This window comes from Melanotaenia boesemani, chromosome 2 (assembly GCF_017639745.1).
Source record: "Melanotaenia boesemani isolate fMelBoe1 chromosome 2, fMelBoe1.pri, whole genome shotgun sequence".
In the NCBI taxonomy this organism is placed as follows: domain Eukaryota; kingdom Metazoa; phylum Chordata; class Actinopteri; order Atheriniformes; family Melanotaeniidae; genus Melanotaenia; species Melanotaenia boesemani.
This window is the reverse complement of record NC_055683.1, coordinates 26924562-26941882: the sequence shown is the minus strand read 5'-3', so window position 1 is coordinate 26941882 and position 17321 is coordinate 26924562. Positions and strand designations below refer to the sequence as shown.

The 17321-nt window shown below is 41.9% G+C and overlaps 2 protein-coding genes across 2 annotated transcripts; one reads left to right on the top strand and one right to left on the bottom strand.

The window, feature by feature from the left end:
* Nucleotides 1-8306: 8306 nt before the first annotated feature.
* Nucleotides 8307-11605, top strand: LOC121653032 (immunoglobulin lambda-1 light chain-like). Its single transcript, XM_042006216.1, has 4 exons — nucleotides 8307-8412; nucleotides 8501-8823; nucleotides 10077-10110; nucleotides 11107-11605. Exons 1-4 carry the CDS (start codon nucleotides 8373-8375, stop codon nucleotides 11430-11432), a joined length of 723 nt encoding a protein of 240 aa, XP_041862150.1. The 5' UTR covers nucleotides 8307-8372; the 3' UTR covers nucleotides 11433-11605.
* A 1190-nt stretch (nucleotides 11606-12795) lies between these two features.
* Nucleotides 12796-15984, bottom strand: LOC121652991 (immunoglobulin lambda-1 light chain-like). Its single transcript, XM_042006175.1, has 4 exons — nucleotides 15835-15984; nucleotides 15418-15743; nucleotides 14156-14189; nucleotides 12796-13332 (listed from the first exon to the last, which is right to left on the bottom strand). The coding sequence occupies exons 1-4, from the start codon at nucleotides 15872-15874 to the stop codon at nucleotides 12998-13000; spliced, it is 735 nt and encodes a 244-aa protein (XP_041862109.1). The 5' UTR covers nucleotides 15875-15984; the 3' UTR covers nucleotides 12796-12997.
* Nucleotides 15985-17321: the final 1337 nt, after the last annotated feature.

Here is a 17321-nt window from a genome sequence, read left to right as displayed (position 1 = left end):
CAGATCAGAGCACGGACTCATGCTACCTGGACCAGAGTTTTCAGCATGAGCAATATGAGCAGCTCCCTCACCAGCTGCATCCAGATGGAGGAAAGAAGAACGACTGGAGCCAGCTTACCCAACATCAGGTTGCATCTCACCCTACAACACAAACAGCAGCCATAAGAACAGAGTTGGATGAGATTCAGCATGAAAGGCTCTGTCTGCAGCAGTCACAACAGCGCATGTCAGCAGATCTGTCCCATTTAAGAGCAGTACAGAGGGACATGAGGCAGCTGATGATCACGGCTCACCCTCTTCAGACCAGTCAGTCAGCAGAACCGGTACACTCTACCCTCCCTGATCCAGTTAATAATGAGGATGAGGGGTGGCCCCCTCCACCACCTCCAGTAAGTGAGGATGAGGATGGACCCCAGAGCAAACAACCCTTATTAGAGCGCCTCGACAGAATGATGAATGAACTCCAGATCCTGAAGAAGGAGACCTTAGCAGCCACCCAGAGTCAGCTGACGGCTGTCCAGCCTCCACCAGCTATTAGAGGCTATGGAAATGTGGCGACTCATCACCATAATAACCATAGTCAGTCAGGAGCCACGCACCAGCGCCCACAGTGGTCAGGTCTAGCCCCACCCCCTTTGCAGTCCACTAACACATCCTATGGGGTGCCAATAAATCTTACCACTTCCCGACCTCAGCCAGCTCATCATCCACCACCTGTACCAGGTCGTGCTCTCCAGCCCCCTACCACTCAGCCCACTCAGAGTTCTAGCTTGGATTCAGCCTACCATGGGCCCCGTCCAGCGGTCCCAAACCTGTGTCGTCGGGACCCCAGTGAGTTTGCCCACCTTAAGATTGCCCTCGAAAACCTACTGCCCCCCGACACCTCAGAACTGTTTAAATATCAAGTTCTAGTAGACCACCTGAAACTGGAGGAGGCCAGACTGGTAGCAGAGGCCTACATTCATTCCCCAACACCCTTCACAGATACTATGATGGCCCTAAATGAAAGATTTGGGCAGCCCCATCAGTTGGCGCTTAAGCGGATCACCACAGTGATGGACTCCCCTGACATTAGGCGTGGTGATGTGGTTGCCTTTGAGAAGTTTTCCCTCCAGATCCAATCCCTGGTTGGCATGCTGAGAACACTGGGTCCAGATGGGGAGGTTGAGTTACAGTGCGGGTCACATGTCGCTCGTTTACTCAGCAAGCTACCACCAGAACAGCGAGCTGAGTTTCGGAGAAGCATGTTTAACCGCTCCGGTCGTAACTACACCCTCTACGACCTGGCTGACTGGTTGAAGTACGAGTCCTGGTGCCAAGACTTCGATGGACAGCTAGCCCCCCGGGGAGCAAGAGACAGGCAAAACCCCCCGAGATCTGAACTACAGTCAGGAAGGCGCTCTGTTGTCGTACTCCACGGAGCGGACAATCCACCTCCAGAGCCAAGACTATCAAACAGTACCCCAAATAGAACAAAACCAGCATCCTACTGCGCCTTCTGTGACAACAGAGACCACCATCTGAGTCAGTGCGGTGCCATCACTAAACTCAACAAAGCCCAGGTGTCCGACTGGATAAAGACTAATAAGCGGTGCTGGCGCTGTGCTCGCTCCCATCAGGCGGCGCAGTGCAACTTGAAGAAGCCCTGTAACCTGTGTGGAGGTCGGCATCTACAAGTTCTCCACGAGGTTAACAGTGGTCAACCAAAGGGGCGGACACAGGCTGCAGGGGCTCTGGAGGGTGATGGGAACTCAACAGGTGTATTATATTTGGACAGACCGACAGAGGGAAGTCGAGTGCTGTTGAAGGTGGTCCCCATTCTCTTACATCATGGCAGCCAGACTATGTACACCTATGCAGTGCTGGATGACGGGTCAGAGAGGACCATGCTATTGCCTTCTGCTGCACAGGAGTTAGGGCTCCAAGGCACCCCGGAGACCTTGCCATTAAGAACCATCAGACAGGATGTACAAACTCTTCATGGTAACTGTGTCTCCTTCACTATCTCCCCTAAGGCTAAGCCAAGAACTCGTTATCGGGTTAACAATGCCTTCACTGCCGCTCGCATTGATCTAGCAGATCACACCTACCCCCTCGAATTACTTCAGAGGAAGTATAAACACCTGGATGGGATTCCCCTGGAGGGGTTCAAGAGGATCAAACCCCTCCTCCTTATTGGCAGCGACCACCCCCATCTCCTCGTTCCCATTGAGCCGGTCTGCTTAGGCCCCCCTGGAGGTCCTGCGGCCATCCGCACCCGGCTGGGTTGGACGCTGCAGGGTCCGTCCAGTGTCATCTGCAAGCTGGATTCGTCAAAGCAGTGTCTATTCACTTCAACCCCGCCTCAGGTGACGGAGTTAATAAAGCACGTTGAGAAGCTGTGGCAAGCTGACACCATACCCCTTAAAAGTGACAAAGCAGTGACTCGTTCTAAGCAAGATGACCTAGCTCTCGGTCTGCTGGAGGCCAGGACGACTCGAGTGGAAGTTGATGGTGTTTTCCGTTATGCCACCCCTTTGTTACGTCGTAAAGACATGCCCCGCCTGCGAGCCACCCCTACTGCTGTCATGTCAAACTTGAGGGGAGTGGAAAGAAGGCTCCGGAAAGACCCTGAAAAGGCAGAGATATATCGGACAGAGGTCAGAAAACTGATTGAGACTGGATATGTTGCCAAGATAGAACATTTCGAGTTGACTGATGATGGAGAAGCGTGGTACATCCCTCACCACCTGGTTACTCATAATGGTAAACACCGGCTGGTTTTCAATTGCTCTTTCCATTATCAGGGCCAAAACCTTAATGAGCATCTCCTGCCAGGCCCTACCTTGGGTGCTTCTTTGGTTGGAGTCCTCTTGAGGTTCCGTGAGCATGCCGTAGCTGTTAGTGGGGACATCAAGGGCATGTTCCATCAAATCCGCCTGCTCCCGGAAGACCGCCCCCTCCTGCGCTTTGTATGGCGCGACCTCAAGCAGGAGGAGCCAGCTTCAGTGTACGAGTGGCAAGTACTCCCCTTCGGCACCACATGCAGCCCGTGCTGTGCCACATTTGCCCTGCAGCGCCATGCCAAAGATCATGGTCCCCCTGGAGAGGAGGTATGGAATTCCATTGAAAGATGCTTCTATGTTGACAACTGTCTCCAAAGTCTGCCAACCACCGCTGCGGCAAGGGACCTGGTGGATAAGCTAAGGGCTGTCCTCAACTCTGCTGGGTTCCTCCTTCGACAATGGGCAAGTAATGCTTCAGAAGCGATTAATCACCTCCCAGAGGAGGACAGATCCACTAATGCTGAGCTCTGGCTGGCGCATGACAGGACAGACAGCCCAGAATCTATATTGGGTCTGAGCTGGCATTATTCCACTGACATGCTGGGGTACAAACACCGTTCAGTCCACTATGCGGCTCCCACCATGCGTAGCATTTATAAAGTGCTTGCCAGCCAGTACGACCCATTAGGTTTCATCTTGCCCTACACCACCAGAGCTAAGATGTTAGTGCGCCATCTCTGGGACAAGAATCGGGGTTGGGATGATCCACAGTTGCCACCTAACCTCCTCCATCAGTGGAACACTTGGGAGGAGGAGTTGCATTCTCTTCCCCAGATCCAGTTGCCCCGACCATACCTACCTGCTAACACTGCCACACCGGTGAGAGAGAGAGAGCTCCATGTGTTTTGTGACGCATCTGAGCAGGCCTATGGAGCTGTGGCCTACATGAGGATCATTGGGGACGATGGCAGAACCCACGTGGCCTTTGTTATGGCCCGTTCCAAGGTGGCCCCAAAACGCCTACACTCCATCCCCCGATTGGAACTCTGTGGGGCTCTAATTGGAGCCCAACTCTCAAAACTTTTGGAGAATGAGCTGTCTGTGCAGATTGACAGGACGGTGATGTGGACAGATTCCACAACGGTCCTAGCTTGGCTCCGATCCGAGTCTTGTCGCTTCAAAGTATTTGTTGGCAACCGAGTCGCTGAGATCCAGGAGCTGACCCCATTGCATGCTTGGAGATATGTCGACTCTGCTCAAAATCCTGCTGATGATATCACCCGGGGGAAGACTCTGCAGGAGCTGGTGGAACCCAACCGATGGGGCCAAGGCCCCCCCTTTCTGTCCGCACCCCCAGGAAAATGGCCAACCGACCCAATCTGTCCACCAGCAGATGGGTCTGACTCTGCTGAGTTACGTAGGGTGACCTTCTGTGGTGTATCATCCGCTTCTGAGACACGAAGCACTGCCGATTTGGACAGATATAATACCTGGCAGGAGCTTCTAGCTACTACAGTGCAGGAGTTGCACGGGGCGGCGGCTGGAAACCGCTGTACAACTGCTGAGGATAATCGCCTTGCAGAGACGCTTCTCCTGAAAAGGGCTCAGCAAGACAGCTTCCCAGATGAATTACGCCTTCTCAAAGCGGGTAAATCAGTTCCACGTAGCAGTCGCCTCTCGGCCCTGTCTCCGGAGATTGATGAGACCGGAGAACTGATTCGAGTCGGTGGTCGCCTCCGTCGATCTGAGGATCTAGCCTATACTGACTTACATCCCTTAGTTCTGGACCCCTTCCATCCAGTCACCAGTCTGCTCATCCGGGACTATGACAGCCGTCTGCGACATCCTGGACCGGAGCGTGTCTTCGCTGAGATCCGGCGTAAATACTGGATTCTGAGAGGCCGGGAGGCTGTACGGCGCTTCCAAAGGGGCTGTACGGAATGTCGCAGATGGAGAGCAAAGCCGACAGTGCCGAAAATGGCTGATTTGCCTCCAGCTCGCCTCCGCCTGTTCAAGCCAGCCTTTTATTCGACTGGTGTTGACTGTTTTGGGCCATTCAGTGTTAAGGTGGGACGTCGTCTGGAGAGGAGATGGGGAATAATATTTAAGTGTCTGACTGTCAGAGCTGTATATTTGGACATACTGACCTCTATTGACACAGACTCATTCCTGATGGCACTGCGGAGATTCATCACCCGGAGAGGGACGCCTGCGGAGCTTTATTCAGACCAAGGAACCAACTTTAAGGGTGGTGAAACCGAGCTGCAGCGAGCGTTTGCAGCCATGTCAACAGACCTTCAGCAGCTCTTAGCGCCACATAAGATCCAGTTTCATTTCAACCCTCCAGCTGCCCCTCATTTCGGAGGCGCATGGGAGCGCGAGATCCGCAGTGTAAAGGCAGCCTTGTACACCACTGTTGGAGCACAGCCGCTACCAGAAGAGGTCTTTCGTACAGTGCTAGTTGAGGTGGAAGGAATACTCAACTCCAAGCCCCTGGGCTACGTTTCATCGGATGTTGGTGATGTGGATCCAGTAACTCCAAGCTGCTTATTGATGGGGCGGCCTGATGGGTCCCTGCCGCCAGTGGTCTACCCCAGGGATGAGTTGCTGAGTCGCCGGAGATGGAAACACACGCAAATCCTTGCCGACCACTTCTGGGCCCGCTTCATAAGGCTGTACTTGCCTGGACTGCAGCCCCGTCAGAAGTGGCGCTCTTCATCCGGCGACGTGAGGGAGAACTCTGTTGCCATGATAGTGGATCCCCACCTCCCTCGAGCTCTTTGGCCAATTGGGAAAATTGTGAAGGTGCACCCGAGCACTGATGGGCATATTAGATCAGCTGACGTCAAGGTGAAGGACAGAACCTATACCAGACCTGTCGCTCGGCTGGTGATTCTGCCGGCCCTTCCTGAGGAGGACCAGGCAAATATTAACGCTTTTGTTTAGAGCAAATGTATTACATTCATTTGGGGGCGGCTGTACAAAAGGCCCCGTAAGTTGCATTGTTCTTAATTGCAGTTATCTATTGTAAAGAGTCGGGGCAGCATTTTGTCCCTGTGGGGACACCGTAACTGCGCTATGCCGTCATCGCTAATGCTCGCCGCCGAGCGCAAAATAACAGCAGCAAAACGGCTGGAAAGAGTTGGCCTCAGACTATTATCTGCACAAAGAACTGTTTCCCTCATCTGTGTGCGTTAATGACAAGTAAGGCTGCCGTTTCGTGTGTTCGTTTCAGAGGGGGAAAGTTCTTCTTTGGTGTAATTAATAATTCTGAGGGTGGTTGATGTTAGCAGCTAAATGCTACTCATGCTAGCCGGAAGGCACGTGAAGTTCGGCCCGTTCCGGCCTATATACGTTTACACTTGTTTGGTGTGAATAGATCTTGGTTTGTATATCAGTTTTGTGTTATGTAAGATAACAGGTTATATGAATCAATTGTAATAAGTATTTGTATTCTGTTTTTTACAGAAAACCACACCTACACCCACCCACACCTATATGCATACTTCTGTGTGTATATGCGCCCACCAAGTGATGCTGTAATGTTTCTGAGGATGCAATACAGAACAGTTGAACCAACCCTCTTGCCTCATCCTTTCATCCACCATCATCCTTAGTAAAGTCTACCCCTCATATCCTAAAGAGTCCTGGCCTCAAGTGGTGTTCTGGCCGACACTCCAGGTTGAGAACGGTGTAAACACGTCCAGCACCCCACAGTCCTCCACACCCCCTAGTTATCTTCCCAACAACATGCATATTACATTTTCATTAAGATGATAAAGAAAAGCAGTGCTCATTATAAGGTGCATTCAACACTGCACCTTATTATCTTATATATATAAAACAGTTTATGGTGTGACAGTCTGAGGATTGGAGGAAGAGGAGGGGGGATGTTGAGGGAGTTAGGATGAGTTGAGGAGGCGAACAGCCATTGGGACAAAGGTGGCTTTCCTTCTCTGTGTCCTGCAGCCAGGGCAGTCCAGTCGGTGCCCTGAGGGGAGCCACTCATATGCAGGATGGAAAGCGTATGAGGGGTCCTGCATGATCCTGTTGGCCATCCTGCATTTTGCTGTTCATACATGGAAGAGAGAGTTCTTGTTGACTGTCAGATGATCTTAGAGCAGACTCTGGCTGTACCCTCTAGGTGATTTCTCTTTTGGAGGTTGATAAAGTGGAACCAGCAGGTCTTTTGAATAGGTAAGTAAAACTCATTACTCCATTAAATTACTTATGGACTTCAAATTTATACACAATGTTCTGCTTATCACTGTTAACGGCTGTCTTTGTAGATATCTGTAAAGCAAACCACATATCAGTATTAAGTAAACAGTTCAACCTTTGTGCATGATTGGAATTCTTTTAAAGTACCAAACTATCAATTAATGGGCAAATATATCTGAAAAGCAATTAGTGTGCTATACAATCTATTTACAAGTCCCAGGCAACGTAACGAACCTAAGCTTCGTTGCACCAAATATTTGTATTGTTCCACCATCTCCACAGGCTTCCCATGGATTGTGGTAACAGATGCTGCAGCCAGCTCTCTGCCTGTTAGTGAAGGTCACCACCATCTCTTTGGTTTTGCTCACATTCATCTTGAGGAGTGAGGTATCGTACCACTGCACCACTTCTTTGGAATTAGTATGACTGTAGAATGTTTCCACAGCTGGGGGTCTGTGTTACCCCCAGCACTATACCATTTACCATTTACTAAACATTTCTGTATGTTTCCAGGATCCAGTCTATCTGAAATTCTCTGTAAACTGTTACAAACCTTTAAAAGACCAACTGGGAAGGAGAGAAAACAAAGTTGGACAGAGTGGAGGCTCAAACATACTGAAGTACTGCAGGTTCAACATGACATGAGGCTTATTGTTGCCATGTATTTATTAATATAATGAATGTTAAAAGAAATTTAAAAGAAACAAGGTAACAGTAGCTAAAATATTAATTTTTTTCTCAAAAGAACATTATAATTTATTACTATATGATCCCTATGAGATAAGGAAAATTTACTAGGAATTCTGGTTTTGTTGTATCCTGGTGTAGAGATCATATTAAATGAATTATATTTACATTTCTATTTGATATCACATTTAAACACAAGAAGGCAGCATTGGTGAAGAGATTCAATTTTAACAAGATTTTTTCTTTTATGTTTTACACTATGACCCACTTTTACAGTACATTTATCAGACATTTTTAAAGCTATAATTTGAACTTTCAAACAAAAGAACAAAAAAAATGTCTATAATGAAGATTAAAAAAACAAATTTTCTGTTTTCATAAACCTTGAAAACATCATGAAGCATGGAGATTTTGAAGTAGTGAAAACTGAGGAATTTGTCCTGGAATACTGGTAACAGTTCCCAGGTTAGAGTCCATAATAGATGTCTCTCCTTTCCTCATGGTGAGAAACAGGAGTTGTCTGTCACCACCGTCACACCACTCATATGAAAAGCTCCTCCTCCTGTCAGTCCTCTCAGTTTCAGTGTTGTATTAAAAGACTCCTCCAGCACCTCCTCTCCTCATCCTCTAAACCCTCTATTCTGTCAGCAGTAAGCTCACTTTCCAAGTTACAGACCATTTTCAGCACACACTGACAACATGCTGGGGACCCTCTGCACTCTCATCACTGCTCTAACATGTAGGAGGCTGACTTACTGCAGATCTGAGCTCATGTTGGATTCTTCAGTCTGTGTGTTTCTCTTGACTTCATGTCATCTTGTTTCCAGGTGTGAGTGGTGTGACAGTGGTGACACAGACGCCTCCTGTTCTGACTGTGAGGAAAGGAGAGACAGCCACCATGGACTGTAACCTGGGAACTGTTACTAACGATGCTCGCTGGTATAAACAGATTCCAGGTGGAGTTCCTCAGCTTGTGCTGAGACATTATCATGGCTGGAGTTCTCCAAAATATGGCTCTGGGTTCTCTTCTCCTAAAATCACGTGTAATCACCAGTCAACATCTGATTATCGTTTGATCATCAACAATGTAGAGGAAGGAGACTCTGCAGTTTATTACTGTGAAACATGGGATAGCTCTGCTAGTGAGTTCGTATCACAGTGATTTACACTGTGACAAAAACCTCCTCACTATACTTCTGCTTTTTGTGCAACTGGTACATCTTGAGTGTACGTTAAACATTCACTGCTTTCTGGATTTATCCCCAATTATAACATGATTTTTCTTTGTTCAATATTTAATTTCCAGAAATATAAGAACTGGAGTTATATGGATTCTTTCTCCTCCTTTTCTCACCTGAATTTTCATATTTTCTTTTTTCATCTAACATGTTTATCTCTCAAATAGAGAGTAAAGAATATCTACACCACTCATTCAATGTTCATTATCCTGTGTTCCCATCTTGGTTCAAATATGAATTATGTAACTTTTATTAATTTTAATGTATACATTTTCACAATAGAGTTTATTTTAATATTATTTAATACAACCCCATACAGCATCTTAATAGAGCCCCTGCAGGAAGCAGGAGATGTATAACATCACAGCATCATTATCAGCATCTCTGGTCAGTTATTCATGAAAATTCAGCTTATATATTATGTTAAATCTGGGATTAATCTGTCTGGATAAAAATTTCCAGTGATGATTGTTACACAAACACATTCAGTATGTTGTCAAACACTGGCCTTCCTCATAGTTTATAACAAATTAAAAGGTCCATTAAAAAACAGGCGTCACTGATAAATTAAGATAAGTAACTTAGCAGACTGTATGAGGGTAGGCTGGAGTTTATAGGTTAACCATGATGTAATGGTAGAATTGACATCATGTGATTTCATTTTTAACATGGTCTCCCCGTCTCTCTACATACTTCTTCCAAACCAAATATGTTCATATTCTACCATTACATCAAAGACAGCCTATGATTTTTCAGCCTGTCCTTATTCTTTGAAATAATAATTATTTCAAAATGTTGTTTAAATTTAATAAATAATCTTTATTCATAGAAAATAATAGTTCCATTAACTTATTTACCATCAATAAAACTTTGTTTAACTAATTACAACTGAAAACATTCACCAGGAAACACATGGAGATATTATTATGTACAATATGTTCTGATGTAAAACCACATTTCTTAAAAGCTCTTCTTTTCTCTCTCTGACCACTGCAGACATTTTTCTACAGAAAACATCATGCTTGAATGTGTGTTTTGTAATAAAATCAGACATCTGATGTTGACAGTGAACGTTGGTCTCAACAAGATGTTTCAGTTCCACTCCCCTCATCAGGGACAGTCAGGAGGTTTTTGTACAGCCATGTGTACAAACTGAATCACTGTGGTATTCGGACAAGGAACCAAGCTGATTGTAACAAGTAAGTAACTTTTTATTAGATCAAATATTTTTTTATTATATTAAAACAGATTTTCTGTGACGTTTTTTCAGTCACCTTATTAAACTATAAAATGTTTATTATAATCATTTGTAGTTTTATAGTTTTAACATCCACCTAGAAACATGACTAATATTCAGTAATTTGCAAGTAATTTAACACTTTGTTTACATGTTTGTGGTTGTTGGTATATTGAAAAACAAAAAAATTGGTATAAATTCATAATTTTATATTGTTATATGTTTATAAAATTATATGTTTTAAATGCTATATAAATGCAGTGGAGTTGGAGTTTCATTTCTGTTCTATCTAAATAGATTAATTTCATGTTTTTTTATTCCTTGTTAAATGTTTGAGTTCATATTTATTATTTGTAATTGTTATACCAGCTTTATCAGGTTGGTCTGTAGATTTTAGACAGTTTATCAAACGTTGCATTTTATGTCATGTTTTTAGCATGTTTCTCAGTAAACATCAACTTGTCCATAAAATAATTTTGATTGAAAGATCTGCAGGTGATGAAATTTGGGATGTTTTTTTATAAGGGCTTAAATCACGTTGTTTAATTTTATCAAACTGTGACAAATATAAAAGAAAAAAAAAAAAGAAAAAAGAAATAAGATTGTGTTACAGTCTGTGAATCATTCCAATGTTTTGCATGATGGTATCAATACAAACAATGGTTTTGGCTTTTTATGCAAAACTTTAATTGTATTAATTAAATTTTCATTTTTATTCACTTGTTTTTTATTTGTCACTGTCAATGCAAAAACAGGAAAAAATGTAAAGCAATGTTTAAATAAGTTAAAGAAACTATGCACTTTATATTAGGTTTGTTGTTTTTATTTGCGGTCAGATCTCATAGAAATTTGTATTTTTTATTCAAGGAAAACCTTCAGAATTATTAGAAACAGAAGAAATAAACTGAGATTTGTTTTTATTGATTTGATTATATGAATGTCCTCCATGTCCTTCCAGGCTCCAGTCTCTCTGCTCCTGTCCTGACAGTCTTCCCTCCGTCCAGTTCTGAGCTCCAGTCCAGCAAAGTCACTCTGGTCTGTCTGTCCAGTCAGTCTGGGCCTTTTTCAGATGTGAGCTGGTTGCTTGCTGGGAGTCCAGTAAGCAGTGGGATCTCTACCAGCACTGCTGTTCAGAGACCAGACCAGACTTTCCAGATCAGCAGCTCTCTGACCATCCAGACATCAGACTGGAACATGAATAAGGTTTACACATGTAAAGTGTCTTTGGGCTCCCAGACTGCAGAGAAAACCATCAACAAGTCTGAATGTCCTGCTGATGAATAGAAGAGGACCACAACCATCATTAAAACCTGCTTCTCACTGTTTGTGCTGTTTGCTCATTAAAAGCTTTTCAATGTTGGAAAATTATTCTTCCCTCTGTGTTGAAAGAGTTCTCAAATTTTTGTTTTGCATTTGCTGCATTTGATTAAAAAAATAAATAAATAAACAACTTTTTGATTAAACATGAGTTCTTGTTATTTTTACATTTAATGTAATTTTGTGTGACGTTAAGGAGTTCTGATTGTAATCTCTGCATATGCAGAGATGCCTGCAAGGTTCCTCAGCTTCTGCTCAGATACATAAAACTAACTTTTTAAAAACCATGAATAGCATATGGTTTACCATTCCTTAGATTAAATTATCTGAATTCTCAATTATCTCTCAAGTCATTATGAGTAAGAAAAACACATTGTGGTAGATGTTCATCTGCAGGGAGCAAATGCTGATTCAAATCTCTGGTTTTAGCTGCCTGGAATACCTTAAACATGATAAAAAACTGATGAAATGAAACTGAATTTTCATCCTCTGTTAATGAAGCATCATCCACACCTCCCTCTCTGTCCTCCCAGGATGCACCTGCAGGTCTCGACTCCATATTTATAGCTTCATGTAAATTTAGAGGTCAAGTGTCAACTGTAGGACTGGAGATACTGCTCACCTTTAAGTCATTTAGTAAGTTAGTGGTTATGCTGTGTGTTGTTCCACAGATTGTATTATGCAATGAATTTCCCTTTTGGTGTCTAAAAGTAACAGAATCTGATGTATTATTAACGTGAGCCTTAAATAAAAAGCATCAGCATACACTGTGATGGTTTTGTGAGCTCTGAGAGAAAAACAGACTTTGTGCCTGGATCAATCTTCTAATCTTTTAACCAACGACTGAGTGATAATTAAACATCAGTGTGTCAGACAGTTCCCTCTGACACCCTGAACTCATCATTTACATGCAGCAGGAAATAAGAAGAGGAGGTCTGCAGCTGCATCCTGTAAAGGAAGAAATGGAGAGAGAGAGGAGATGCTTCACTGACTGAGGATAAAAAAATCTCTTTCACTTGTTGCTCTTTATCTGATTTTTCTCACTTCTTACTGATGGATTAAGAACAACATTTTAAATCAAGTGTTATCATGTTGTTGCAGTTTGACAAAGCAGATGTAATCTCATTTTAATTTCTCTGTTTAAATGTTATTTCTTTAATTATTGAGCTTAATTTAATCTGAGAAGAGCAACAGAGGAAGTAACAGTATTGCATGAATAATGAGCTTTTTCTGTTTTACAACATCTCTGATTGTCAGTGGAACAAACATCAAACAATTTAAACATCACATTATAATTATCACCTTTATGATGGAAAAAAGGAAACATAAACACACACAAACATGCTTATTTTGTTTTGCAGGAAAATGTTTGTTTAATAAATGAAAGAAAAAGGTAATTCTGTACAAAACCTTATTCTGAACAAAACTGATTAGCAGCATGCAGACACATCTTTTCTATTATCTAAAGGTTGAGACCAGTAGACAGAGCAAAGAGTAAAGAAGCAGGTTTTAATGATGGTTGTGGTCCTCTTCTATTCATCAGCAGGACATTCAGACTTGTTGATAGTTTTCTCTGCAGTCTGGGAGCCCAAAGACACTTTACATGTGTAAACCTTATTCATGTTCCAGTCTGATGTCTGGATGGTCAGAGAGCTGCTGATCTGGAAAGTCTGGTCTGGTCTCTGAACAGCAGTGCTGGTAGAGATCCCACTGCTTACTGGACTCCCAGCAAGCAACCAGCTCACATCTGAGAAACCCTTAGACTCTCTGGGCAAAGTGGACAAACAGACCAGAGTGACTTTGCTGGACTGAAGCTCAGAACTGGACGGAGGGAAGACTGTCAGGACAGGAGCAGAGAGACTGGAGCCTGGAAGGACATGGAGGACATTCATATAAGCAAATCAATGAAAACAAATCTCAGTTTATTTCTTCTGTTTATAGTAATCCTGAAGATTTAACTTAAATAAAAAAATATACATTTTCTATCAGATCTGACCTCAAATCAAAACAACAAACCTAATATAAAGTGCTTAGTTTCTTGAACTTATTTGAACATTGCTTTACATTTTTTTCTGTTTTTGTATTGACAGTGAAAAATAAAAAATATGTAAAGAAAAATGAAATTTAATCAATACAATTAAAGTTTTACATAAAAAGCCAAATCTATTGTTTGTATTGATACCATAACAAAACACTGGAATGATTCGCAGACTGTAACACAATTTTCTTTCTTTTCAATTTTTTTTCTTTTATGTTTGCCACAATTTGCTAAAATGAGAGAAAAAGGATTTTATTAACATACAAATGGCTCAGCCCTTACTAAAAAAACATCCCAAATTTCATCACCTGCAGATCTTTTAATCAAAATGATTTTATGGACAAATTGATGTAAAAAAAAGAATAAATAAAAAAAAAACTTTATAACTTATTTACATTTTTTACTGAGAAACATGCTAAAAACATGACATAAAATGCAACGTTTGATAAACTGTCTAAAATCTACAGACCAACCTGATAAAGCTGGTATAACAAATACAAATAATAAATATGAACTCAAACATTTAACAAGGAATAAAATAACTTGAATTAATCTATTTAAATAGAACAGAAATGAAACTCCAACTCCACTGCATTTATATATCATTTTAAACATATAACATGTCTTGTTTAAACAATTTAAAGTTACTTACTTGTTACAATCAGCTTGGTTCCTTGTCCGAATACCACAGTGATTCAGTTTGTACACATGGCTGTACAAAAACCTCCTGACTGTCCCTGATGAGGGGAGTGGAACTGAAACATCTTGTTGAGACCAACGTTCACTGTCAACATCAGATGTCTGATTTTATTACAAAACACACATTCAAGCATGATGTTTTCTGTAGAAAAATGTCTGCAGTGGTCAGAGAGAGAAAAGAAGAGCTTTTAAGAAATGTGGTTTTACATCAGAACATATTGTACATAATAATATCTCCATGTGTTTCCTGGTGAATGTTTTCAGTTGCAATTAGTTAAACAAAGTTTTATTGATGGTAAATAAGTTAATGGAACTGTTTTTCTTATACGAATAAAGATTATTTATTAAATTTAAACAACATCTTAAAGAATGAAGCCAGGCTGAAATTCATAGGCTGTCTTTGATGTAATGGTAGAATTTGAACATATGTGGTTTGGAAGAAGTATGTAGAGAGACGGGGAGACCATGTTAAAAATGAAATCACATGATGTCAATTCTACCATTACATCATGGTTAACCTATGAACTCCAGCCTAACCTCATATAGTCTGCTAAGTTACTTATCTTAATTTATCAGTGACGTCTATTTTTTAATGGACCTTTTAATTTGTTATAAACTATGAGGAAGACCAGTGTTTGACAACATACTGAACGTGTTTGTGTAACAATCATCACTGGAAATTTTTATCCAGACAGATTAATCCCAGATTTAACATAATATATAAGCTAAATTTTCAAGAATAACTGACCAGAGATGCTGATAATGATGCTGTGATGTTATCCATCTCCTGCTTCTTGCAGGGGCTCTATTAAGATGCTGTGTAGAGTTGTATTAAATAATATGAAAATAAATCCTGTTGTGAAAATGAATACATTAAATAAATCAAAGAAACATCTTTTATGTTGGAACCATGATGGGAACACAGGATCATGAACATTGAATGAGTGGTGTAGATTTTCTTTACTCTCTATTTGAGAGATAAACAGCTTAGATGAGAAAAGAAAATATGAAAATTAAGATGAGAAAAGGAAAATCCATATAAACCCAATTCTAATATTACTGGAAATTAAATATTGAACAAAGAAAAAGCATGTTGTTATTAAGGAAAAATCCAGAAAGCAGTGACTGCTTAACGTGCACTCAAGATGTACCAGTTGCACAAAAAGCAGAAGTATAGTGAGGAGGTTTTTGTCACAGTGTAAATCACTGTGATACGAACTCATTGACAGAGCCATCCCATGTTAGACAGTAATAAACTGCAGAGTCTCCTTCCTCTACATTGCTGATGATGAAGCGATAATCAGATGTTGACTGGTGATTAGACGTGAATTTAGGAGAAGAGAACCCAGAGCCATATGTTGGAGAACTCGAGCCATGATAATATCTCAGCACATACTGAGGAGCTCCACCTGGAATCTGTTTATACCAGCGAGCAGCACTGTCAGTAACAGTTCCCAGGTTACAGTCCATGGTGGCTGTCTCTCCTTTTCTCACAGTCAGAACAGGAGGCTTCTGTGTCACCACAGTCACACCACACACACCTGGAAACAAGAAGATGACATGAAGTCAAGAGAAACACACAGACTGATGAATCCAACATGAGCTCAGATCTGCAGTAAGTCAGCCTCCTACATGTTAGAGCAGTGATGAGAGTGCAGAGGGTCCCCAGCATGTTGTCAGTGTGTGCTGAGAATGGTCTGTAACTTGGAAAGTGAGCTTACTGCTGACAGAATAGAGGGTTTAGAGGATGAGGAGAGGAGGTGCTGGAGGAGTCTTTTAATACAACACTGAAACTGAGAGGACTGACAGGAGGAGGAGCTTTTCATATGATTGATGTTATGGTGGTGACAGACACCTCCTGTTTCTCACTGTGAGGAAAGGAGAGACAACTAACGAACTTGACCCTTTGCAGTCCTTGAACAATACATGTAATCGAATTTCTTCATGTCTTTGTTGACAAAGCTGTTGATATTAGATCTCTAATTTTACTGCCTTCCACTGATCCATCTACATTATTGTCTAGTTCAGGCCAGCTCGACCAATTCCAGACAGTTTCTCTCGCTAGTTTAGAGAAGTTTGTGTCTAGTATGAATTCTTGTTGTTCTTCATGTCACATTGTTCCTTCTCGACTGCTCAATGAGGTCTTTCTCACCGGGAGACCTTTTATACTAAACTTAATTAATAGCAGTCTGATATTTGGCCAAGTACCGAAAGACTTGAAGCATGTGGTTGTTCATCCTGTGCTAAAGAAATCTGGTCTAGACACATCTAATTTAGCCAACTTTAGACCTGTCTCCAAGTTACCTTTTTTTAGTGAAATACTGGAAAAATAGTTTTCACTCAACTGAAGGACTTCAGTTGAGTCAATGCTCTGTGCTTGGGCCTCTGGGAACTATTTTACGCAAACAAGGGATTTCATTCCATTTATATGCTGACGACTGTCACACCTACTTCCCCCTTAAGCAGTCAGATGGTCACTCTATTCAACAACTTATTTACTGTCTTAGTAATATAAAGTTATGGATGGATCTTAACTTTTTGAATTTTAATGATCGTAAAACTGAAGTGGTTTTATTTGGTCCCAACTGGTTCACAAACTCCATTTACTCATTTGAACTTAATCAAACATTTCTGTACGTTTCCAGGATCCAGTCTCCTTCATATTAGTAAAAACCTTGAACACAAATACACTAAAATAAACCAAAGGAACATCTTTTATATTGGAGCCATGATGGGAACACAGGATCATGTACATTGAATGAGTGGTGTGGATATTCTTTACTCTTTACTCAATGAGAAGATTCCCCAAGTAACCTCAGATGGACATCACACATTTCATCTCTCAAAAATGTTCTCAAATTGTGAATTTGATTTTGCGTCAAAATATTTTAAATACGGATTCAATTCATTTCAATTCAGTTACAAAGACTTTTTTTCTCCCTGACAAATTGAAAACGGCTGGTGGCAGGTGTCAGCGGCACAATAAAGAAAAGCATGATTAACAGGCAGGTCTTGGTAAGTATATATACATGCATATTACATTTTCATAAACATGATAAAGAAAAGCAGTGCTCATTATGAGGTGCATTTAACACTGCACCTTATTATCTTATATATAT